We start from the raw sequence: 25307 nt of genomic DNA on the forward strand, positions 1-25307 counted from the left end.
TATTGTTATGTAAAAACGAGTTGGATTCTTATCGTAAGTACTCCGTTTGAATTTGAGTTTAAACCCACAGGGCTTCTAATAGAACTAACAACATGGGTAATGCTAGGGAAACATGCCATTTATATAAATTATATTTTGTAAATCAAATAACATGATTGTTGATGATTGGATTATTACTCAAATGTTGATCAACGTATTTATTTTTGTATTGGTGACACATCACTTGATTTATATGTTTGGTCTAAAAATTAGTTTACCTAGCATTCAATTTCAAACAACACATATTGTTAATTAAGTAGAAAATTATATTTGAACGTCATAAAATTTATAATGCAAGCTCTGATTTTAAGAGACATGTACGTAGTTTGAGGTTAAAATTTACTTAATATATTTAGCGTGATATGTACGAAGAATCGGACAGTAGCAAGTTATAGAAACAAAACCTAATTTTGTATAACTATGAAATTGATTCCCAATGCGTCCCCAATGTTTTCATCTGGATACGTGTTTTATCCAACTCCAAGCAAAGACCTTGGTCCACAGAACACTGAATTGAAGTCGTGGTAGAGACCAGAGCAGCACACTCTCAGACTCTCACAGGTCAGCTAATCAAAATGCGACCACATTCTCTGTCGGCCCTTGGCCGTTGTGTGTGCGTGCGCGTGTATATATGCACAAAAAGAGATCAAGTTTTTTCATAAAGCTGATGATTGAATGCATATCTTTGTGAACGTGGGGAATAGTATATATAATTCCACTTTTTAATAATGGACTATATGATCATTTTCAACCATGTTTCACCCTTATTGTACGAAAGTTTTGTCAGATAAAGATATATAATATATGAAAAAAAAAATATTAGATCGACAAAAGTTTATTGACCTTGCGGTTCAGGCAACAATTTATAAGATAGATAATCTCGATACTATTATATATATTATCTTATTTGCATTAGGACAAATAAATCCGCTGTCGTAGCACTAGCAGTTGATGAGTATAAGACTGATGACTCGTAAGCCTTTGTTGATGGTAGGTATCAAGTAAGTCGTTAAAAAGCTAAAATTTTGACTGACTTTCAATTTTCCATCACTAATCTTTTACTCACAAATGTCCAAAAGCATTGTGATAATGCCATATGTTTAACCTCCACTCTGTCATGCAACTTGGATTTCCATCTGTCAGGGGATCTATAATTTAAGTAAGTTGATCGTTATGCTTGTGTTGAAGATTAAAAGAACAGAGAATATGTTCTTTATTTATTTTTTATTTTGTTCATTTGAATGGAGAGCTAGTAACAGTCGAGAGAGGATCTCACATATATATATATATATATGTGTGTGTGTGTGTGTATTGAGCACCCTTTTAACATCCCCATTCTGTGACAACCTACATACCATAATTAGGAAGGTGAGGCACCAACACCTTTACATTAATATATAGTTTGGTGATCAAACAATGCAAGGGATACCCTAAAGTTTTTGCCTCATATTTTTCTTCTTCTTTGGATGATTTGATGCTTCCCTATCTCTTTGTCTAAGAAATATATATATATATATATATACACACACACACAACTTCTGTCAAACCAAAGCATATCTATTTCTAAAAGTTAAATTCTTATACTACATATTAATAAAACATTATTTGTTAACTCAGAATCAATAAAAATACTATTATACCCTTTCATGCATAATTGAAAGAAAATATCAGAAAATTCATGGGCGTTAAAGTAATTTTACATAAAAAAATGTACCCTTTTTTTTTTATCTCTCCCACATTGTCGTTAAAGCATGTTTCTAATTTTATAAAAACTATAAAAATAACTCACATTTCTCTCTCTCTCTCTCTCTCTCTCTCTCTCTCTCTCTCTCTCTTCCCCTCTCTCTCTCTCTTTTTCTCCATCACATTTATCTCCAACTTCTCTCTCTTCCATGATATATATTTTTATTTCTTTTTAAATTTTTTATATTTAAACACACAGTACCAGGAAACAGTTAAAAATAAAATTAAGGGACACTAATTAGACAATAAAAGCATCTCCAAAAGAGATTTAAAAAGCAAAAATAAAAACAAAAAAAACAATACAAGAGTTGTCCAAGTCATGACATGGATTGGCAACAAAGGGTTGCTAAATTTGATAGCAGCTTCAATTAATTTTTACTTAATTATTAAATTTTTTTTATTAAATTTTTATTGGTTTAAACATTTGTCAAGGTGATTGTTAATTGACCGTGCTTTTTATTGGTTTAAAGCATTTACTATAATTTGAAATTTATGTTTTGTCTAAGAAATATATATATACAACTTCTGTCAAACCAAAGCATATCTATTTCTAAAAGTTAAATTCTTATACTACATATTAATAAAGCATTATTTGTTAACTCAGAATCAATAAAAATACTATTATACCCTTTCATGCATAATTGAAAGAAAATATCAGAAAATTCATGGGCGTGAAAGTAATTTTACATAAAAAAATTTACCTTTTTTTTTATCTCTCCCACATTGTCGTTAAAACATGTTTCTAATTTTATAAAAAGTATAAAAATAACTCACATTTTTCTCTCTCTCTCTCTTCCCCCTCTCTCTCTCTCTCTCTCTTTTTCTCCATCACATTTATCTCCAACTTCTCTCTCTTCCATGATATATTTTTTTTTTCTTTTTAAATTTTTTATATTTAAACATACAGTACCAGGCTCCATCTAATATTTACTAATAGAAATTGCTGTAATTTTTCAGTCAAAAATAAAATTAAGGGACACTAATTAGACAATAAAAGCATCTCCAAAAGAGATTTAAAAAGCAAAAATAAAAACAAAAAAAACAACACAAGTATTGTCCAAGTCATGACATGGATTGGCAACAAAGGGGTTGCTAAATTTGATAGCAGCTTCAATTAATTTTTACTTAATTATTAAATGTTTTTTATTAAATTTTTATTGGTTTAAACATTTATCAAAGTGATTGTTAATTGACCGTGCTTTTTATTGGTTTAAAGCATTTACTATAATCTGAAATTTATGTTTATAATTTGACATATTGAATAGAAAGAAAAACTTTAAACAATGTCAAAGTATCACTAGCCTATAAATTTAAAATGATCTAAGACCTATAAAGTTAAAAAAATACTTGCTTACATACGAAGAATTCTTATGCAAGTTACAATTTAATATGTATACACAAATTAATAAAATTACTTTTAAAAGGGTCTATTGACTTTTAGATGTAAAGACTAAACAGTACTAATCTTCCTTAATTTAAAGGGTCTGTTGACTCAGGACCATTCTCTCCCCAAGTTGGGACTCCTTCCCTCCTATCCTTCACAACTCTTTAAATCTCCCACCAGTCACCACTCTTTATTTCTAATCAAACTCCTCTGGCACCAGGGATTCGATCCAAATTAAACTGAAACCCCCCACCCCCACTCCTCAGAGTGGGAAAAAAAAGGAGGGCGCACAAGAGAGAAAATGGTGGGTTCCTCCTCTTTTTTTTCTCCTTTTTCTTCCTTTCATCCCTCACACTTTTTTCCTTTCATGCTGCTTTTTCTTTATTGCAATTATGCCTCATGCGTTTTGGTAATGGTTCCTGTAGGAGCAAGAACAGCATCTCAGCACCAGATGGGAAGGCTATGTTGACTGGAGAAGCCGATCTGCAATCAGAGGCCGGCATGGTGGCATGCTTGCTTCCTCGTTTGTGCTGGGTATGTTCCCTAATTCTGTAGTCCCGTTCTCTTGGCTAACTGATCACCTGGGTATATGTATACCCTTGGATTTCACATGAGGATTGAGACTAGCTAAAACATAGAAAGCACGTTCATTCATTCTCCACCCTTGATATCAAATTCAAGGGTGAGTGATGATTCATTTGTTGGTCACCTGATGAACAACAGAACATTTCTACCTAATCCTGATCACTCCAATCCCCAAAACAAAGAATCGGGCTTTTGAAATCATTGATGATGTTGTATTTCTAAGTTTTTGGTGGTTTTTTTCACTGATTTTGCTGCGTTTTGTGTGTGTTGTTATCCATATGTATTTAGTGGCCGAGGTATTGGAGAACTTGGCATATCTGGCAAATGCAAGCAACTTGGTCAGGTACCTATCGGACTACATGCATTTATCTCCGTCCAAAGCGGCAAACGATGTCACAGATTTCATGGGCACCGCCTTCCTTCTGGCCCTTCTCGGTGGTTTCTTATCCGACGCCTTTTTCACAACTTATCACATCTACCTGATAAGTACAGTCATTGAATTTCTGGTAAATACAGTTTCCAGTCCCCCTCTCTCTCTCTCTCTCTCTCTCTCTCTCTCTCTCCCTCCTCTCTCTCACCGTTTTTTCTTTTTTGGTTACTTCTGCTTGCAAGTTTCTCTTTCCTTTTTCTGTTTTCAGTTACAAGCTTTATCTTGCTCTTTTGTTAGTTGCTCTGTATATTTTGAAATCTGCACGTCTCTATGCATTTCTTCCATTCCTTTCCCCTTACCTTTTGCATCATACATCATATTTTTAAGACTACTAATTCTAAATAATATTTATATATATATATATGTGTGTGTGTGTGTGTGTGTGTGTGTGTGTGTGTATGTATATATGGTTCTCTGGAGGGAGTCCAAAAGGCCGTCGCTTGCAAGATCACGTTTCAGTTGGAACTGAGTCTGTGCGAGCTGGGGTTGGAAGCAAGCGCCATAAAACCCTCTTAGCCTCTCAGGAATTGAAAACTGTATGGGTATATTGGATAAATCATAATTATTGTGGTCAATGAGTTCACTTGGTTGCAGTTGAGGCCTAGAGAAAATATATCACCATACTTCTTTTCTTTTTTTCATGGGAAAAACGTAATAGCCTTATTAAGTTAATAAGGAGAAATTCTTACATATAGTGCGGGATGACAAAATCGGTATTAGAGACACACTTTCGGTTACACGTTAGAATCTCTTATTATAGTCACCGTGATCTTCAGATAGGATTTATTAGGCAACAGAGTCAAAGTTAGGGGCCATAGTAATCTAATATTATGAGTTTTAATAATCAAGTTAGTTTAATCAGTATACTCTCTACTTTGTAGCTAAGTTTGAATTTGTCTCCTTACAACTTGAGTTAGTTTAGAATGGATGAGAATCCTCTCCTGATCAAGGAGTGTGGGTCGTTGGATGAAAATCCAACGGTTATAATTATTATAACTTTAAAAGGACCCCCTTGTTTGTAGCCGTTGAATTTTCATCTAATGGTCCACACTCCTTGGTCAAGGAAATCCTCATTCTTAGATCAGGAGAGGATCCTGATCCGTTTAGAATAAGTAGGAATAGTTCTCGGTTGCACAACAAAATTTCTCATTAATAAGGTCAATGATTCTAAAAGAGGATTTATTAGTTTACAAAGTCAAAAGTATATGAGTTTTGTAGATTTGGACTGAACTAAGTCTATTAGGGTAGTGTGCTCTTCCTCTGTACCCAACTTCACTCTACCCTAAAAACCAAAACCTTTATGGGTTTGTGGAATTTGGGAAATTTTTTTATGTTATATAGGATGCAAATTTAGGTTAAAAACACCAAAACAAATCATACAACGTAGCCAACCGGATGGTGGGATTCCTACGATTGTGGGGAATGATTTATATGTCACAGATACATCGTTATTGAAATGTTGTGTGTTAATGATACAAAGACATGCGCAAGATCAAGGGCAGAGCCACACTATGGCTGTAGTAGGCTATAACCCAAGGCTAATTTTTGATTTTATAAAATTGCGTGTAATTTTACTCGCAAAAGTTGTCTAATTCCAAACTAGCCTAGATTTTTAATTTTTTTTTCGGCAAAATTAGCTTATCTCGAACAAGAAAGAAAACATAGCTTACTCCTATAGATTTTCCTAGCTCCACCTTTGTCCGTATGACAATGTATCATTTGTATTAGACATCACGATAACAATATACTCGTATCATATAAATTACTTTCAAGATTGAGGGCCCATGTATGGCTATGCATTTGTTGTCTCATATCATGCCATGACAATGAGAAACTTCGATTACTCAATTTCAGCTTGACAGCAACGCATGCATTAATACAATCCTATCTTTGTCTTCTCCCTTGACAATCTTGTCTTTGCTTAGACTTGCTTGATAGAAACACTACGCAGTACTACATGATAAAATCTCACTCTTATCACCCATTAGTGTATCACCTCGACCCATGTGCCGGCCCTTTTTCTGCCACGTACACCCATGTTTTGGGAAACATGATTGTAACCAAGTAAAATTCAATCATATACATAATAGATGAAAGACCCATACCCAACATTAACTTTCCTTATTTTGGATCTCCTATAACTATGCAAGAGGAAAGTTTTTTCAAATCCGACGGCGGTGTCTTCCGTCCAAATTCACTGAACCACGTGTGTGGTTACGGATCTGATAAGGAGCCGGAGACTGAGAGGGATGTGAAATTCGATAAAATGTGCATCAAATTAGGGCCATCAATCATGGTTTTTAGGATAAATAAGACCCCAAAAACATTTTTTTCATGTGTAGTGACAGTTCATACAGCAAGTCCTTGTTTGTGCAGAACTTCCAAAAATTGTAGTGGGGATTCAACACGTGGATGTGGGACCCAATTTTTTTAGGTTTCCTTGTTTGCTTATTGGATTTATCACATCTGTACAATGCCATTTCTCAATTTTTTTCCTCCCCAATGAAAAGGATACATTGAAATTTTTGGGGCTTATTGTTGATGGAACATGCAGAAACTTTATAACTCTTATGGTGGTCACTTTGAAGGGTGTGGAGCCCATTCTTTGTGGCCCAATCATGTCCTACATCAGCTGGTGACCTGATAGGTCTCTAGCAGCAAGATATGAGACCAAGGCCCAACATATGCCATGTGTATAGGCCAGCGCCCAGGCCCACCATACAGGGACAAAACCCAAATTCACAATCTCAACAAGACGATATTCTAAATTAGTCTAATTCACAGAGAAGCAGATCGAAAGAGAGTGCCAAGGGCAAACCTATTGTCCTTACTGACCGAGCTAACTCACATCTACCCCAAAATCACAGAATATGAGAATTTAACCTTTTTAACTTGCAAATGTTTTATTCTTTTGCTTAATGTTTATCTGCCTTGTTAACCAATTCAAATTTCCAACATCGTCAGGGTTTGATCCTACTCACAGTGCAAGCTCGCTTACCTTCACTGAAGCCACCACCGTGCACTCAAGGCAGCCTCGACGATCCATGCCAAGAAGTCGAAGGCGGAAAAGCTGCCATGTTGTTCCTAGGCCTGTATCTGGTGGCACTGGGGGTCGGAGGGATAAAGGGCTCCTTACCCTCACATGGTGCAGAGCAATTTGACGAGAGCACTCCACAAGGAAGGAAGCAGAGATCAACCTTCTTCAACTACTTTATCTTCTGCCTCTCTTGCGGCGGCCTGATTGCGGTGACACTGGTAGTGTGGATTGAAGACAACAAAGGGTGGGAATGGGGTTTTGGAATTGCCACCATTAGCATATTTTTGTCTATACCGGTGTTTCTTGCTGGTTCCGCTCTCTACCGGAACAAGATACCAAATGGAAGTCCCCTAACAACCATTTTTAAGGTAAGAAAAAATTAAGACGATATGCGCAACTTCCATGTAAATTCTAATGTTCGTGATAACATAAATTACACATTACTAATATGCCAGGGAGATCTACAGGTACAAACGATATTCTACTTTAAACTAATCTAAAATGTTGGGAGGGGCCTAAACATCTAAAAGGTTGCTTGAATTCCATGTTAAATAATTTAATTTGTGTTGTTATTGAGCAGGTTTTGATTGCTGCCACACTTCACAGCTGTGTGACCAAAAGTCCAAGCAATGCCATTGTAAGCATGACTCCAAGCCCTTCTTCTTCAACCCCAATTGCCCACGCGGTATCGGAATCAAACACCGCGGAGAAGGAGAATTACGCCACTGAGGATCAAACTCCAACTGAAAGCCTCAAGTTCCTAAACAGAGCAGTTCTAGTGAACAAGCCAGTCCATGATAAACTACATTGCACCGTGAAGCAAGTCGAAGAAGTCAAAATCGTGCTTAAAATCCTTCCAATTTTCGCGTGCACAATCATGCTCAACTGCTGCCTAGCTCAGCTCTCAACATTCTCCGTCCAACAAGCCGCAACAATGGACACAAAGCTCGGCTCTCTAAAAGTCCCGCCGGCCTCCCTCCCCATCTTTCCCGTACTCTTCATCATGATCCTAGCGCCAGTCTACGACTTCTTCATCATCCCTTTCGCACGTAAGGCCACAAAATCCGAAATGGGGATCACCCACTTGCAGCGCATAGGGACCGGCCTAGCCCTTTCCATCGTTGCCATGGCAATAGCAGCCCTTGTCGAGATCAAGCGCAAGCGTGTAGCGACCAACTCCGGGATGCTCGACTCAACCGAGCCGCTCCCGATCACGTTCTTTTGGATTGCGCTGCAGTACTTGTTCCTGGGGTCGGCAGACCTGTTCACGTTGGCCGGACTGTTAGAGTTCTTCTTCACGGAAGCGCCGCAAAGCATGAGGTCTCTGGCCACATCTCTCACTTGGGCATCCTTGGCAATGGGGTATTACCTAAGCTCGGTGATTGTTTCTGTGGTGAATGATGTTTCAGGGAAGTACTCCGAGCGCAAATGGCTGGCTGGTAAAAAGCTGAATCAATACCACCTGGAGAGATTCTATTGGCTCATGTGCGTGCTGAGTGGATTGAATTTCTTGCACTATCTGTTCTGGGCAGTCAGATACAAATACAGATCAACGAGAACAAATAAGTAAAACAAGATAGCATCTTACATGGCATGGGCACGCTACCACCACAGTTTATATGGACAAAAACTTAACATGTCTATGTATTATTGACATGGGACGTTCCCGTGCCGTGAGAGTACTCGGCAAAAGAGTTGTTTTTGGGAGGATCATAATTAAGATGTGGCATGGTGATCATAACCTGCAAGACAACTGCTTGGACTGTAAATATGATGGCCAAAATGGGGTTTAAGCGCAGTTTTTTTTTTTTTTTTTTAATCATGTGATCTTAAGTTATCTGTCCTAGTAGAAATATATAGTATTCATCCTTGATTTGTTAGGGGAGGGGACCTACACTTCAAATAGGATCGTATAGATTCTCGTATCAAAAAAGTAGAGAATTATAAATAAAACGTTGAATTGGTTGAATAAGTCTTTATAGATGATTACATTATGATTATTATTAATGTTAAGGATTAATGCATTAAACCAACACAATAATTAACAATAAAATCACACAATAATTTTGTTTAACTGATTCCATTTCTCTAGTCCACCTTCATTCCAATTCTCAATAATCCCCAAAAAGAATAATCCTAAATTACTCCTCCAAAAATACAAATTAATGTTGGCCAATGAATGGCATTCACTGCACTCGAACCCAGACACCGTGGCTGGGAGTGCCAGCGTGGACAAGAAACAGCAAGTAGTATCCAGGTGGGGCCACCGTGTTCTTCGGTGGGCCATACGCCGTAATCTTGTAAGCAGTCGTCGACAGGGGCTCCAGGAGTGCCACGTCCAAAACCACCATCCTCTGATTCATTGCGAACGAGTGCGTAGTAAACGACGGCGTTACCAGCGCCACCGAAATCCGGGGATCCGCCCGGTACACGGATAAAACAAAGGTAACAGAAAACTCCTGCCCGTACGATACGGTATCGTCCCTCGTTTCGACGGACAGGATCGAAGGCCGCAAGGGAGCGAAGAGTGGGCCCAGGTACGGCGGGTGGAACGCCTGCAGGCTGAGATCAGTGGGGAAAGCTCTCCTGAAGTTGTACTCATTGTGCGGGTTGCTGCCGCCCACCAATATTTTGCCATCTGGCACAAGAATAGCGGCGGAGTGGTACATTCTTGGAATGCTGCTCGGGTTCAGCACCAGGAATCTCCGTTCCGGATCCGATTCGTAGGTCCGGTACAAGACCGGGTTGAAAACCGGATTTTCAGCGGCGTCCCAGCCCGCCGTCCCGTTCGATGCGCCGTTGATGATGATGACGTCACCAGTAGGCAGTAGCAGCATGTCGGACATGACACGTGGCATGGGCATTTCCTCCATGACCCATTTCGGATGCGGGTCGGACAACTTTATCCGACCGCAGCTGTTAGAGGCGCCGACGTGTATTTTATTTTTCGACAAGTTAAAAGCGCCGGGAAGCGCCCCGCCACATATCAAGATTTCAACTTCGGGCAGACCCGACCCGGACAAGACCCCGTTCATTTTAAGCGGGAGGAGAACGGAGGACCCCGTACTGGGATAGTTCCGCTTGACGGCGACGGGCATACCGGGGAGTTCCTTAACGATCCGGTTGTTACTGTGATCAAACAAGATTGACCGGTTGTTTGCGAAGATGAAGAGGTTCCCGTCGGGCAAAAGGTGCAAGAACGGGTAAAGATTGTTCTCCTCGCCCTGGTCGTTGGTCTCCGCCAAGAACCGGAAGTGGAACAACTCATCGTTCAACTCGTCGTTTTTCTTGGGGTAGAATTCGTAGGTGAAGGCTTTTCTTCCTCCCACGACAATGACGCGTCCGTCGGGGAGTATCTGGTTGGATGCGTACCAGCGGCGGTCGGAGAGGTTTGTCGGGAGCTCGGCCCATTTACAGCTGTCGTCGTCGCAGGGGGAGAATGTGCGGATTCTTCGAATGCCGTTGTCGCCGTATCCGCCTGTTTGGACGAGGGTACCGTTGGCATCGAGGGCGCCGGAGGAGCACCAGGTGTCGGAGGCGACGAAGAGGGGGCGGAATGTGTCGGTGGCGAGGTCGTAGATGAGGGAGTGGGCGGTGCAGTCATTTATGGTCCTGTTGTGGAAGAGGTAATGACGGCAGGCGGAACCGTCGGGGAGGGAGAGGTTAGAAGGGCCCATATCGGTCCAGTCGAAGATAATGACTTTGTCGTTTTTGAGGAGTTGCATGTGCATGGCCGAGACGCCAATGCTCTTGTGCAAAAGAACCCACTCGCCGCCGTCGGATACATTACTAATTTTCGTCGTACTGGAGGGTAGCGACGTGGTAAGGGATAAGTATTCGGAATGGGAGACGACGAAGAAGCAGGAGAAGAATATGGGGACGAAGCAGGGGATAATGGAGGAGGAGAAAGAAAGGTTCTTGAAAACGGAAGCCATGGTTTCTTGGCTATTGATTCACTGCACTGGAGTGACTCTGAGCTGTGCATGGAGATGGCGGTGGCCGTGTTTTTACCTATTTAGCTCAAAGCGGTAGGTTTTGTTCTGTTCGGAGGGCCCACAGACAGCGTAGTTAATTCCAAACAGGGTTCGTGGGCCGGGCCGGGCCTCACCAATGCGCCCATATATGGGAGGTTTTGGTGTAAAATAATTAAGTGGGTGAATCCGAATCGGCGTATTACCTTTATTGTTTATGGGACACGTTTTTAATTATTTGAAATTACTTTTTCAATTAAAAAGGTTAAGTGAACACTGCAGGTGCAGGGTGCAGAGAACAGATAAAATATGAAGTGTGAAGAAGTTGATCTGTCTTTCTTATTAACTCTAGCACAAAATGATGAATTATCTTAAGGGCTAGGGTTGTGGCAAAGAAATAATTTTTTTTTTTTGATGGGGATATATGGCTCGTTTGGAACATGGAAGTGATTTTAAATTACTAAAAGTCTGAAAGAGTTTTTATTAAAAATGTTTTTGAAACCAATCTTTAACAAAAAATCAAGTTTATTTTGGAAAAATATTTTAAGTGTTTTTTTACAAGAAGCCCTTTAACTACTTTTTGAACTAATTTCACCAAAAACGTTTTTTTTTTGTCATTTTAAAGATACTTACAAACAAGTCTTTAATTAACTACCTAATTTCCATAAGCATTTTAAGTAAGGTTATAAATATCTCTAAAATTATCAAGTATTTGTAAATGAACCACGAGCTGGTAGCCAAGTGGTAAATGACGAATTACGAGACTTCCTTAAAACAAAAAATTTAAAGGTCTTGGATTCAAAACTCGATGTTGATGTGGAAGACAGATTTGTGGCCATGGGAGGTTAAAATATCTCTGTGATTCTTCATGGCTCTCGGGAGGGATGGATAATTGTGACTTGTCACCAATTGCCCTACTTTATAAGAAAAAAAATATTTGTAAATGGGCTTGTAAATAATCGAAAAGAGGTGAAGCACTATATTCTCACGATATTTAAAATTTTCATAGGTAATTTGAAAATATCAACAATTTTAGTGAATTGGGGTGTAGTGTAGAAAATTGCCTAATACAGGCTAGCCTAGATGCTCAAACCTACAACTTTGAAGCCATTTTATTTTCCCGACTTAAATTGGGAATATTAAGCCTGATTCTTTTGATAAGAACACAACCAAACCGGAACACAAACTTTGGTGTTTAATTTAATAGATGATTGCAACTCCAAATTGCTTTCTGCACATTTCTTTTCTTGCAAAGAAAGGTACAATACACGAAACAAGGAAGACATCACAGAAAGAGGACAAACACCAGAAGAAAGATAAACGACCGCGGAGAAGAAGGCCAATCATCATGAGCAGCTTGAAGCTGGAGTGAGTCTGAGAGTTTCGAGCTGAAACTTGATAAATTTCCACTGACAGACCTTTTATATATGAACAATTAAGTGTAACAAGGATCGGATGTGGCAACGAACCAAACTTTTTTCCGATGTCTGCATTTCCATCTACTGCCAGATAAGAACATAAATTAATGTGTTACAATGGAATAAATTTCTAGCATGGGACTGTGGGATATATTGGTGAGATATAAGGCGGCACTAGCAGCAAGCAAGATGCAGAGGTTGTTACTCTCTTAAGACTTGGAAGGGCCGGCACCCATTGTTAAGCTCCGCACTGCAATTCTGACTGCACCAACAGCGCTAAGCTGCCTCATCTCAGGGCTTAGCCCATGTTCGACCTGGTTCTTACACCCTTCTTCCGTCTGAACACCGACAAAGTATGCAATCTGAACAGCCATAAACATAGTAAGAGAAACAGAGAGACACAAGATGAGCAACTGGGTCCATACCAATAGATTGGGTAAAGTGGAACTAAAGTGATTTTGTCAATTAGCACTGCCAGTTGAGTACTAATCTGGATCCTTGGGATTCAAGGATGCTGTGCCTAAGACTCGTAAATGGGATTTATAAAGAAAATGAGCAACCACATTCAACAGGCCAAAATATCAAGAGGTTCAATTCTTTCATAAAATGGAGAAAGATTAGAAATTGGTAAACTGTAACACCTCTGATGATATTATCCATCAATGCTTGCACAACACAAAAGGCATAGTTACAGCTCTGCCAACACATCTCCAAGTTAATAATGTCTTAGCTAATATAATTTTCTCATTTGTTCAAACGGTTCCACACAAACATGGAAGTCAACTGTATGTGAACTGTGAAGCAATCCCAATACAAGAGAAAAAGGAAGGAAACTTAGTCCCCCAAAAACGAAACTGCATATTTGTATACCAGAAAAGGTTGATCAATTGAAAAGCATTTTCTGCCTTACTTTTCTCCAAGCAAAGGCACACCAATACATCTCATAGACAAAAACAATTAACAGTACAAAAAAATAAGATTCAACTAGAGTCGTGAAAGCTTTAGCCATAAAGTACCTTGCCAGAAGCATTACGAATAGGTGATATGTGAAGGAGATTCCAAAATGAACTTTTATCCTTCCTGAGAATGAAATAGCAACAAAGTCAAATCCGATGAATAATTTGTAGTGCATGTGGAACATATAGAACAAATAGTTAAGCAGCAACCTGTAATTCAAGATACGTACTGTGCATGCTGTTTCGTTTTGAATGCTTTCCTTTATCTGAGGGGAAAACAAGCAAAAATGGGATATGCACTAACATCTATCTATTCCACCCAATCACCAAAATATATGGTGACGACATAATCACGACGAAAAAGGGAAAATACCCGACATATCATTGAGGGATCTGTATCCGCCCCACTCAAAAATCTACAATTACGCCCCAAGACTTCATGTCTGGCATAACCTATACAGGGAAAGCAACTAAGTTGAGTAACTGCATATGCTGGATTATTCAAAAGATTTGCAAACAACATGGAGTTGAGATGGTTAAGAAAGACCCTGGCAAATAGCTAACATTGCACATGTTACCTGTCAATTTGAAGAAGGCATCACTTGCATAAACTATAGGCATATCCGGTAAGTGCGAATCAGTTCTGAAAGCAACACAATCATATCGAAGCAAACAAAATGTACACTCATCAGCAATCTTCAGAAAGCATGAAACCTTCTGCAAAGTAAGGAAATGAGAATTTGCAACAACTCACAATACAAAGCTTTGTTTGATTCTACCAAGAGATATATTTAAGGCTGAACTGAGAAGTCCCACCCCTGATAAGCTGCATCTCTTCCCACAAACTAATCTGCCCGTTAACTCGCTATAGTGCGTTAACACGGACAAGATGTTATTAATCGCAGTTGCAGCTCTCGTCTTCTCTACATCACTTGCCTCACACGATTCTTCAATGTTGAATCCTGCGTCTTACATGGTAAACGAAGACTCAAGCACAACAAAAATTTGGTCACAATCAAAACCAGAAACCGCAATCAACACAGCTAGAACACCGAAAACAATGTAGTTTAAGATTAACATCACCAACAATCATAGACAACAGGAAACAACAATTGAAAAAGTAACATATCACAACATTACTTGGAACAAAAAATTAAGAAATTGCATTACACGAACCTCTGCTATCAGCATCATCCAATGCAGATTCCAATGACAAAACACGACCCAAATCAACCAAAGAATCAAAGCACACCTCTTTTCGACACGATCCGTAAACAATCTCACTCATCCTAGACCCCTCCTCACACAAACCAACCCCATTTCTCCCACCAGACCGCCTCGGCTTCCTCGAAATCGGAACCTGAACTCCCACGAAATGAATCAGCCTCCCGTCCTCCCTCCCAAAAACAGGACACATATGAAACAGCATCCAAAACGGCGTCCCGTCTTTCCGATAATTCAGCAAATTAACCTGGACATCTCGCTCCTCCCTGATGGCCTCCCGGACCTCCATGACCGACCGCCTGCAAGTCCCCGGACCCTGAAACACTCTGCCGTTCCTCCCGACCACCTCGTTCATCGAATATCCCGACATTTTCAGGAACTCTTTGCTCGCGAACACGATTGGGTGCCCGGAAATCCAAGGGTCAGTGATCGTGAAGCTGTCGGCCAATTCCCCCAGAGCTTCCTGGACCCAGAGCGAGTAGCGGCTGATGAACGACTGCTCAATTAAACCCAGCTCCGATTCCATCGTCCCTGTTCTCCAATCACTTCCACAAAACCTGCGCCGCTCTGTGTTCGGTCGAGTCCCAATCCCATGTGGGCACCCGTAAAGTTAAAAAATTGGAGAAAACCCAGTTGAGAAAACGAGCAGAGCACGCAGAAATTCAAAGAAGTTTATCAATTGGCGTCGCCCATTGATTACTGGGTGAGTTTTATGACATATGAAATGTAAAGATAGCAGCTTTGATGAACATTTTTTGTGAGAAAGTGAGCTCATAGTGAAAGGGAACCCATCAGGATTTTCAAATTCGAAAATATCTAGTGCAGGTTGTTGTGTTTTCGAATTAACAATAATCGCGGAGAAAAATCAATCGTTTTTGGCTTAATTAGTGCGAAAACTAAATAAATCTGAATTTCCCCCTTTTTTTTTTTTTTTTTTTTTTTTTTTGAAGCAAGGCTATAGCAAATTGTGCAGAGTCAAATTGAAATATTTTAATTTATTATTCTAATAGTTTTGTTTGGGCTATTCGTTTTTCAGGAAAAAAAAAAGGCTAAAGAGTAAAAAGTCATAATAATTATGAATCAATTGAAATAAAATTTTTATTAAAATATTATTAAAACAATAATAACGAATGCTAGTGCCATCTTTCTTACTTTTTAGATTTTCCGACTTCTCTCTAAATTTAAAAGCATGATAGAAAGTGTGATTGGAGATGAAATTTTTCGATTTCTCTTCATATTTTGGCTAGGAGCTCATTTAAAGAATTCATTGGGGATGCTGTGAGTGAATTCACGTTTATAAGTATTGATCAAAGAATGAAAAGTGCTCTCAAAAACAAAAACAAAGAATGAAGAGTAGATGCCATAATAGATTGCTTAGGTGGTTTAAGTCTTATGTTTTAACCGTTGCATTCTGAATTTAAACTCTCCAACATTGCTTATATTTCAAAAAATTTGGAGGAATACATGGTAATTTGAAAAAATATTCACTTACGAAAAAAGATCCACTTACGATCTTTCCTTTGTCATTGTTTTGGTGGGATTCTGGTTATCCTCATCCCACACACCCCTTTGTCATCGTTTGGAGTGTTGTGGTGGATGTCGGTCCAACAGGATCCTCTTCAGATTCTTTTGGTAAGGATCTTAAGGATTTGTGAATCGTGTCTGTTCATTGTATATCGTACAAACAGTTTTTGTCAAATACTGTTTATATTTATTCTTAAATAAAAATATTTAAACTGATTTTTGACTACACGATATACAATGAATAAAAACGATTAACGAATTCCCAATATCCTTACAAAAATGATCCAACGAGAATCCGAACTCGATGTCGGTAGTCCACATCCCACACACACCTTTGTGACTCTTGTGGAGTTTGGCTGTGGGATGTCGGTAAGCCTCATCCAATTGATTAATTAATTTATGCGGGTTCCCTTGGTTTCACCTCCTAATCACATCTTAATCACCGCTCCATTTCATTAATTAAATCTTTTTGGGTTCCCAGTCGTTGTCAAACGAAGCTGGGTCCAAACAAAACAAAACTGGAGTTTGAGTTCAAAAACGCACTAACCAACGTCTAATCATACTTTTCCAGTCCGCATCGTCCTGTGCTGTTCCTTTGTTTAGGCGCCGCTGTGCTTGACGTGTCATGTAAGTACAAGAGCTAATTGAGCAGGTGAATAATCCATATAACGCAGTTTCGTTGTTACACCACGTTTCGTATTAATAAAATAAGAATATATAGATAAAAATCTACACTGTTTTTATGTATTAATATGAGATGTGTCCTTGACAGGGTAATTGCGTTCAATAGCGGAATCAGGATTTTAGCCTTGAAGATATTTAAAAGTTTCAATCCGAAATATTTTTTTAAGCTTACAAAAATTACTCTGCATGCAATGGGTAATCGATCATCGTGTCTTGGATCTGATATGATAACGTCTTTATCATCTTCTTCCTTAAACCTAAACACTAAATCTCTGACTTTCTTCCTCTTTCCTTCCATTGCCCCCAAATTAGAGTCTTCTTCAAAGTTCACAAGCAACAAATTGCCTGAACTTCATAGGCAGTTGGTGATAAGAGCCACCAATCTCAAATCAACTTCGATGAACAAATTAAAGTAAAAATGTCGGATTGGAGCTCCACGCTTACGGAAAATCTTGAAAATCACAAGTATAACACTAACTTTTCTGTGTTAAAAAATATATTAGGAAGAGCTTGGGACGATAATGGTCTCTTTATGACTTCATCTCTGATCGTGTCATATGAATCCTTGTCATTGAGTAAGCAAATCTATTTAATGAGCCACGCATGCAAAAACTAGGTTCAATTGTGTAAGCAGTTGCCCACTCCTCCAAAGCATCCAGTAATCGACATGGGTTGGCAAATTCACGTCCTACATTTTAATTTATAAGAAAAATGTAGTTCACAAAAAAATATAACAAGATTAAAAAATAAAAGTAAACGTTAAAATTAGAAATGCAAGTGATGAGACTGATTGTTTTGGATAATCTTTAAAATTGTATGTGTCATACTCATCATTAGTTCATTACACCAAAGCAGATCATTAAATTAGTTGTCCATAAAACAAAGATGTCGTTTTGTCCAATATATATATATATATATATATATATAATTAAGTTATCATATAAATACAAATATATGGAACTGGATCCCCTCTTGAGCAAAGAATCTGGATCGTTAAAATTTGATCAAACGGCTACAAATGGAAGGTCTCTCTAAAAGTTATAATAACTGCAATCATTTGACCAAATTTCAACGCCCTGGATCCTTTGCTCAAGAGGTTTGGCCTCCTAAGCTCAGGAGGGGATCCAGTTCCCAAATGTATTTGCTTTTCGGACTTAGTTCACATGCTTATGTTAATTACGAGAGATTTGTTAATGTGCAGAGACACAACATTTAATTATATAATTGGAATGACACTAAAAGAAAAACTTTATATCACTTGAATAGAAATATGTGGCGTGGATGCCATGTTCTGGGCATACTAAAAAATCTTTCCTTAACCAGTCTACTTTTATACACTGTTTTGACTTTTTATATGTACGAATTTTTACACGAGTTGGCATTATTTTACTATACAAACGTTATAATTATAACCATTCATTGGTATCTATTTAAATATCTAATCGATTTGGAGACCGTTTGATTATTCATATAAATTAAATAAATATAGGGTTCATCATGAATATGTTATTAGATACCATAATTGTCGATTTATTTGACATATATGAATGACTAACCAATTTTCAAATCGTCTAGATGAACATTAATTTACCCAAAAAAAAAAAAAAAAAAAAAAAAAAGGAAAACCTGTAGCTAGGGCCCAATTTATTTGGGCCGAATTTCGTAGTCTTTTTCCCTTCTCTGTTGGGCTTCATGAATTTAAAAGTCTCGGGGCCAAAAAAACCAACAAACTATTATGTTCCTTTTAGTTTTTACAGTGACGGTTATGGTGGCAACGCAGTGGTGAAAGGGAACCCGAAGTTCACAATCAGAGCTCGCAGACTCTCCCTTCTGAACTCTGATCGTACTCCACCATCGCATCACCGTCGTCAACTTCCGGAGCTTAGGATTCGGACATTTCAGGGGAGAGAAGCACCGGAATCGAACAATTAGGGCTTTCAGCTTCGAAACCTTCCGGGATTGCGATCACCGCCAAGGTTCGACGGAGGACTCGATCTCAGGTCAGTAGATTTGGTTCTGAAGAACTGCTAAATGGAATTTAGATTTTGATTCTCAGTCAATTGTGACTCTGGATTCGGCATTGGAAGGCCAATCTCGAAATTCAATTCCAATGCCGAATCTTTGGAACCAGAGAGAGCTTTACAGATTTCGTATCGGGTTGTGAGGATTTCTAGATTGTGATTTTTGTTTGCTTATTTGTTATACAAATGCCATGAATCATGCATTCAGATTTAGAGTATTTGAACTGTTTGATCAAGTGGCCATTTTTGAAGTAGTGTAGTAAAAGCCTATGATTTGGATGGCTTGCCAGTGGAGTTTGACTGCGGGTGTCGGAAATTCGGGTGCATGAAAAATGCGTTTAGGAAGGTGATGGAGAATTTTCGGGTGGTGAATTTCACTAGCTAGGCACTTTTAATTGCCGTGTCGATGAGATTCACACCAGCTTCATTGGGATGGATTCGCATGTTCAAGCTATACATACACATTCGCCTGCTTTAACATAACCCATGTTTCATTTGACTGACAACATTTATTGATTTTGCAGTGGTGGGACAATGAATTTCCTTATGCGATCTACTCAGCATGTACAGCGTGTGACAGCAGAGCAGCCGTCTGTTCCTTTTGTACCGCCTGTGCCTCCTGTTCACGAACCACCTGCAGAGACGTATCCTACCCCAAAATCTGCAACAACCTTGGAGAGTCTAATTGGTGAAGATTCATATCCACAGTATTCCACAATCGAAGATAATGCTGGAGAAAGTGAAGCTAGAGGTGAAAATGGAATTGGTGCAGAGAAAGAAACCTCTGTCATAGCAAAGCATTATGATGTCTCTGATGAGGAGGGATGGATCTCCATTCCATATAGTAAGTGCTTTCCATTATACTCGAACTATGTTCTGATATTTTGCATAGAGTGTAGGATCGCATGTTCTCTTCTGGGTGTGCACTTTAGCTGAGTTATGATATACACAAATGTAGTTGACTAAGTGCTTACATTATGTATTAAATAAGTAATTCTATCATGGTGATTATAAAATAGTATGCATAAAGCTTGTTTTGCTCTTGCAGAAGAACTCCCTGATAATTGGAATGATGCACCGGATATACAGTCATTACGCTCTCTGGACCGGTCCTTTGTTTTCCCTGGTAGTTCTTCAATCTCCTGACTCTTTCGGTCTTGACATGCCTTTTTATATATTCACATGGAGGACACATCCTTCATTAGGACCTGAAATCTATTTTTTAATCCAGGTGAACAAGTCCATGTCCTTGCATGCTTGTCAGCGTGTAAGCAGGACACAGAAATTATCACTCCCTTTAAATTAGCTGCAGCCATGAGTAAAAATGGCTTAAGACTCAGCCCAAAGAAACAAAATGGAAATGTGGAAGATGGCAATGGTACATTGTTGGGAAAGGGAGATATGAGTCCTGATAGTCAAGGTGCAGATCATAATGGTGAAACCCTTTCAAAGGAGAAGACTGGTTCACAAAAGGATGTTTCTGCTAGTGAATCTCTTCTCAGAATGGAGGATCACAAGAGACAGGCGGAAATTTTATTGCAAAGATTTGAGAGTTCTCATTTTTTTGTTAGGATTGCAGACTCAAGTGAGGCACTTTGGGCAAAAAAAGGTACTTCTAAGAAGTCTTCAGAATCGGTTGATGTGGATGGTCAAGAGTCCACGGAAGATGGAACCCAGAAAACTGCAGTAAATGCCATTATTGATAAAGGGAATTTTGATCCCAATGTCTCTGGAGGCGTAGCAAGAAATAATGTCAAGTGTTGCTCTCTTTCTAATGGAGACATAGTGGTATGTGCAATGAAGCTTGTAGGTTATTCATTGTATACGTACGTATTGTATGTATATTCATATCATACTTCAACCCACTTGAGAAATGAAATATCAAATTGATATCGGGACATTGTTTTATGGTGAAAAACTGGGGAGCTTCTATCTTCACCAAAGATTTTGTTTACCCATCCAGCTAGTCTTCACACTTAACCCCGTATAATCCCAAAGTACCTCTGATATAATTTTCATTTTTTTTCTTAGGCTGACCATGGCTCACTGGCAATGACTATTGCAGCCGGAATTTTTTTAGATTTATGTTATTCTGTGCTCATCGAATTTCCAATGATTTTGTTTTCAGGTGACTGTAGGATAAAAATGTTAATTGAATATTAGATAGGTGTGTTTAGCAGGTTTTAGGCGTACATTGAAGAATCCATGTCTTATTTGTGTTTGCTGGTTTATTGGTCTTCATTTGTTAGCTGAAAGTTGAGAGTAGAATTTCCTCCATATTCATGCAGCTTTAGTTGTTAAGCTTCCTGCAAGGTTTTATAAGAGAAAATCCCTGGTGGGTCTTAGTTTGTACTAAAATAAGTAAGTTTTGTAACTCTGATAACAAATTCCTGACCCCTATGTTACATTTTCTACTGTTGCTTTGTTTATTCTATACCTTCCATTTTTAAGTATACTGAATTTTCTTTTTCTTCTCACATTCATGGCTATTGTAAGCAGTTGTTCAGATCACTTATTCTCATTCCATTTTCTTGTTTGGAAGGATGCAGGTTCTTTTACAAGTGAATGTTGGCATAGATTTTTTGAATGACCCTGTTATTGAGATTCTTCAGTTTGAGAAATATCATGAGAGAAGTTTGTTTGCTGAGACTCAGGACAACTTAGTTGATGCAAATCAGGACCCGTGTGGTGAATTGTTGAAATGGTTGCTCCCTTTGGATAACACCCTTCCACCTCCAGCTCGCCCTTTATCTCCTGCTTTAACTTCCAATTCAGGAATTGGTAGCACATCTCAAAAATCTGGTTCTCAACTCTTCTCCCATTTTAGAAGTTACTCCATGTCATCATTACCACAAAATACTACACCACCACCCGCACCTATTAAAGCTGCAAGTTCTAAGCCAAGCTTTGATCTTGAAGACTGGGATCAGAATTCATCTCAGAAATTCTTGAAGAATAAAAAAACTGGTGGGGAGGGGCTTTTATCTTTTCGAGGCGTGTCATTGGAGCGAGAAAGATTTTCCGTTTGTTGTGGATTGGAGGGAATCTATATACCTGGAAGAAGGTGGAGGAGAAAACTTGAAATCATACAACCTGTGGAAATCCATTCTTTTGCTGCTGACTGCAATACAGATGACCTTCTTTGTGTCCAGATAAAGGTGTGAGCAATGATTGACTAGGTCAAGGTGTTTGTTAATTGTGCTTTTGTTTTTCCTCCTGGAAGTTTTATAATGTCTAATCCCGCTTGTTTGAATTTGAAATGACATTTTTGTTAGGCTTTGTCTCACATTCCTATTAAGTTGGCATTTTGTTTTGCAGAACATTTCTCCAGAAATGGGTTAATACTTGTTTTGCCTTGATATTTTTATGTCTAATATCTTGTTAGGAATGACATGTTTGCTAGGCTTTGTCTCACATTAACCTTTTGTTGTGCAGAATGTTTCTCCAACACATGCGCCAAATATAGTGGTTTATATAGATGCTATAACTATTGTTTTTGAGGAGGCTTCAATAGGCGGACAGTCCTTATCATTACCAATTGCATGTATAGAAGCAGGAAATGATCACAGTTTGCCAAATCTAGGCCTCAGGTTGTTATCTCTTTGGTATCTCAATTTGGTTTTCATGTCACACTGTAGTTTTCCTTGTTACAGAAACTTCATTTTTCATGGTGATTGTGTGTTTTTTTATCACAATAATGCCTAGGATTAGAAAATTATGTGGATCGGGCAAAATTCCTGGTACTCTGTGTTCACGTAGAAGAAGTTCCTTTGCATGTATAACAGTTGGCAAATTCTCTTGAACTTAGAAAGAGCTTAGATGCCTAAGAAAAATGGGAAAAAACACAAATGGCTTACATCTAGTTTGATTCAAATTTGGGGTAGGAAAACAACCTCTGGCTACTCTGATAGCAGGTTTGACACAGCAAACGCACTTGGTGACAGAAAAAGGGCACCATCATTTTGGAGTAAAGTTGGAGCTTCGTATCTTTAGAGTTTGAAACTCATATGTTACGTTGTTACTTACATCACACTTTTTTTGAAGAAAGATGTATAGTTTTTGGAATCCCAATTTATTTGTTCTCTTCTCATTAAAGTTTCTAATGGCAGGAGAGGTGAAGAGCATTCCTTTATTCTTAAACCAGTAACATCCCTGTGGAAGAATTTCAAGGCTGGTGGAGATAGAAGACCTCAATCATCACAACTGCAGGCTGGAAATGCAGCACCAAGCTTGCGTCCGCCGGCTAAGACTGTTGAAGGAAAGAAGAGTGCTTCAACTGCTGATCAGTACGCAATTATGGTATCATGTCGGTGCAACTACGCTGGTAATTATACATCTCTCAATGTTCCGTAGTTGGAGGACCTGAGTTTTAATTTCTAATTCTTCTCCTTTTATGTTACATCTGCAGAGTCGAGATTATTTTTCAGACAGCCAACAAGTTGGTGTCCGCGTGTTTCAAGGGATCTTATGATCTCTGTTGCAACTGAAATGTCTGGACAATCTAGTGCACCCAATGGAGGAGTCTCTCAGCTTCCTGTTCAGGTTTCATATACTTTGTAGTTCGAATGTGTCTTTGGGGGATTTCCTTTTTTCACGTTGTATTAGGTAAGGTTCCATCTAACTTTTCAATCTTGCAGGTCTTAATTCTTCAGGTTTCAAATCTAATGTCAGAAGATCTAACTCTGACAGTTCTTGCTCCAGCTTCATTCACTTCCCCTCCTTCAGTGGTCTCCTTGAACTCATCCCCTACTTCACCAATGAGTCCATTTGTTAGTTTACCTGAGTTTACAGGAAAGATTCCTACAATGCAGATGATAAGCTCACCACTCCTTTCGGACAATCAGAAACAACATGGTAAAGGTGGAGTTTGGCCAGCTTCTTTTAGCGAACAGACTTCTCCATTATCTGATGCCATTCCAAGTACCGGTCCATGTTGTACACATCTGTGGCTTCAGAGTAGAGTTCCACTGGGGTAATGCTCCATTTTCTTCTCTCTTTTTCATTTTGTGTTCATGGGTATTCCTGTTATTAAAAGTTTCTCTCGTCACATCAGATGCATCCCCTCTCAATCTATGGCAACCGTCAAGCTTGAGCTACTTCCATTGACTGATGGCATAATTACACTGGACACACTACAAATTGATGTGAAGGAAAAAGGTAAATATCTTCGTAATTCTACCATTTTCTGTTTCCACACTCCACTTTAGGAAAAATGAGTGGTTTATGTACCTTCATGTCAAGCAAAATTTAATAGTACGTTTGGATAAGGGTTCATTAGTTGATACTTAGGGGTTATGTTCTACAGTTTTACTGTTCAAATTATGTCCTGCTTTGACCGTTAAACAACAATTATTACTCAATAGGTCTGAAAAGAAAATGATAAATAGCACTTGTTTAGGCGTATTCTGTTATGGAATCTAGGTCCGCTAATTTGACTGCTTAAAGATGGAGCATTAGGAAAAAAGGAACGAGTATTGGGCAGTTATATTAATCAATAAGTAACGAAGCAAGTATCTAGAAGACACTTTGGTTGGTTTTCTGCCTTCTCTTGGGTTCCTCTCTCAGAACTAAATCTCGTATCATTTACGAGGGTTATCCTTTACTTAAATGTGAAAATCCAACCGATGAACTTGCTGTTCTGATCGAGTACCATTTTCTTGCACAACAGGTGTTACCTATATACCCGAGTACTCACTGAAGATTAATGCGACTTCCAGTATTTCCACAGGGATTATTTAGGAAATATCTAGTGCAGCATGCATGTCATTCTCCCACTTTAAACCGAGCCATTGAAGAATTTGGAACCGTCACATGTGCAGTCATCCAGCATCAGGCTCTTAACAACAGGCGCTGCACCGAGGTTTGCTTTTGCTTTCTTTAGTCGAGATTCTCGAATTCGTTCTAGAAATACAAGGTTCCCTGTGTTGTAAATGGTGGTTTGAGAGGGGATAGGAATTGTTACAAATATCCCTTCGATGGGAGACTGTATTCTCTGTATGTGTTGAGATGTAACCATTTTATACAGAAAAAAATTAGAGAGATTTTCATTGAGTTTTATACATGGCAATGATTTGGCTGATTCTTTTTCTTCATTGTTTTCTTCTTCCTTTATTCCGTTCCCCACATGATGTGATGGCTTTTGCAAATTTCCACAAGAACGTACCTGCATCCGGTACGTCGGTGCAGTGTTTCAAACTTAGGACGCAATATAATGCTGTTCGTTATAATGTTTTTTAAAAGCAATGCGTTATTGGTACTATTAAAGTAGCGGACCTAATAAAAGTCTCTCAT

General features: G+C 38.7%; 4 protein-coding genes across 7 annotated transcripts; 2 read left to right on the plus strand and 2 right to left on the minus strand.

Annotated features, from left to right (window-relative positions):
- The first annotated feature begins 3308 nt into the window (after positions 1-3308).
- LOC125477780 (protein NRT1/ PTR FAMILY 4.6-like) lies at positions 3309-9190 on the plus strand. The gene is made up of 5 exons (XM_048585233.1): positions 3309-3470; positions 3592-3700; positions 4040-4257; positions 7146-7586; positions 7799-9190. Exons 1-5 carry the CDS (start codon positions 3468-3470, stop codon positions 8786-8788), a joined length of 1761 nt encoding a protein of 586 aa, XP_048441190.1. The 5' UTR covers positions 3309-3467; the 3' UTR covers positions 8789-9190.
- LOC125477781 (aldehyde oxidase GLOX-like) lies at positions 8928-11231 on the minus strand. Its single transcript, XM_048585234.1, has one exon. It carries the CDS (start codon positions 11151-11153, stop codon positions 9405-9407), a length of 1749 nt encoding a protein of 582 aa, XP_048441191.1. The 5' UTR covers positions 11154-11231; the 3' UTR covers positions 8928-9404.
- Positions 11232-12366: 1135 nt separating this feature from the next.
- LOC125477750 (protein TWIN LOV 1-like) lies at positions 12367-15759 on the minus strand. 4 transcript variants are annotated; one of them, XM_048585171.1, is made up of 8 exons: positions 14740-15744; positions 14318-14531; positions 14142-14206; positions 13937-14016; positions 13774-13829; positions 13624-13687; positions 12813-12969; positions 12367-12691 (listed from the first exon to the last, which is right to left on the minus strand). In XM_048585171.1, exons 1-7 carry the CDS (start codon positions 15311-15313, stop codon positions 12817-12819), a joined length of 1206 nt encoding a protein of 401 aa, XP_048441128.1. In that variant the 5' UTR covers positions 15314-15744; the 3' UTR covers positions 12367-12691; positions 12813-12816. The 4 variants fall into 4 exon arrangements, 3 of the variants coding, with proteins under 3 accessions (XP_048441128.1, XP_048441129.1, XP_048441127.1); XM_048585172.1 differs by having other exon boundaries at positions 12367-12969; positions 14318-14525; positions 14740-15746; XM_048585170.1 differs by having other exon boundaries at positions 12367-12969; positions 14740-15740.
- A 2985-nt stretch (positions 15760-18744) lies between these two features.
- Positions 18745-25095, plus strand: LOC103950874. Its single transcript, XM_009362124.3, has 11 exons — positions 18745-18995; positions 19541-19860; positions 20065-20142; positions 20248-20804; positions 21566-22174; positions 22452-22606; positions 23126-23340; positions 23425-23558; positions 23654-23988; positions 24070-24173; positions 24685-25095. The coding sequence occupies exons 2-11, from the start codon at positions 19551-19553 to the stop codon at positions 24753-24755; spliced, it is 2568 nt and encodes an 855-aa protein (XP_009360399.2). The 5' UTR covers positions 18745-18995; positions 19541-19550; the 3' UTR covers positions 24756-25095.
- Positions 25096-25307: the final 212 nt, after the last annotated feature.

Source organism: the organism of the source record quoted next, unplaced genomic scaffold (genome assembly GCF_019419815.1).
Source record: "Pyrus x bretschneideri cultivar Hongxiangsu unplaced genomic scaffold, Pyrus_bretschneideri_v1 Contig22, whole genome shotgun sequence".
Taxonomy (NCBI): Eukaryota; Viridiplantae; Streptophyta; class Magnoliopsida; order Rosales; family Rosaceae; genus Pyrus; species Pyrus x bretschneideri.

Coding starts and splice junctions, on each gene's coding strand:
- LOC125477781 (XM_048585234.1), bottom strand. CDS start 11,153: ATGGCTTCCGTTTTCAAGAACCTTTCTTTCTCCTCCTCCATTATCCCC.
- LOC103950874 (XM_009362124.3), top strand. CDS start 19,551: ATGAATTTCCTTATGCGATCTACTCAGCATGTACAGCGTGTGACAGCA. Junction 20,143..20,247: donor CCGGTCCTTTGTTTTCCCTG/GTAGTTCTTCAA, acceptor TTTTTAATCCAG/GTGAACAAGTCCATGTCCTT. Junction 23,989..24,069: donor CAGAGTAGAGTTCCACTGGG/GTAATGCTCCAT, acceptor TCGTCACATCAG/ATGCATCCCCTCTCAATCTA.
- LOC125477780 (XM_048585233.1), top strand. Junction 3,701..4,039: donor TGCTTCCTCGTTTGTGCTGG/GTATGTTCCCTA, acceptor ATATGTATTTAG/TGGCCGAGGTATTGGAGAAC. Junction 4,258..7,145: donor GTACAGTCATTGAATTTCTG/GTAAATACAGTT, acceptor CAACATCGTCAG/GGTTTGATCCTACTCACAGT.
- LOC125477750 (XM_048585171.1), bottom strand. CDS start 15,313: ATGGAATCGGAGCTGGGTTTAATTGAGCAGTCGTTCATCAGCCGCTAC. Junction 14,532..14,739: donor GGATGATGCTGATAGCAGAG/GTTCGTGTAATG, acceptor TTACCATGTAAG/ACGCAGGATTCAACATTGAA. Junction 14,207..14,317: donor ATCAAACAAAGCTTTGTATT/GTGAGTTGTTGC, acceptor TGTTGCTTTCAG/AACTGATTCGCACTTACCGG.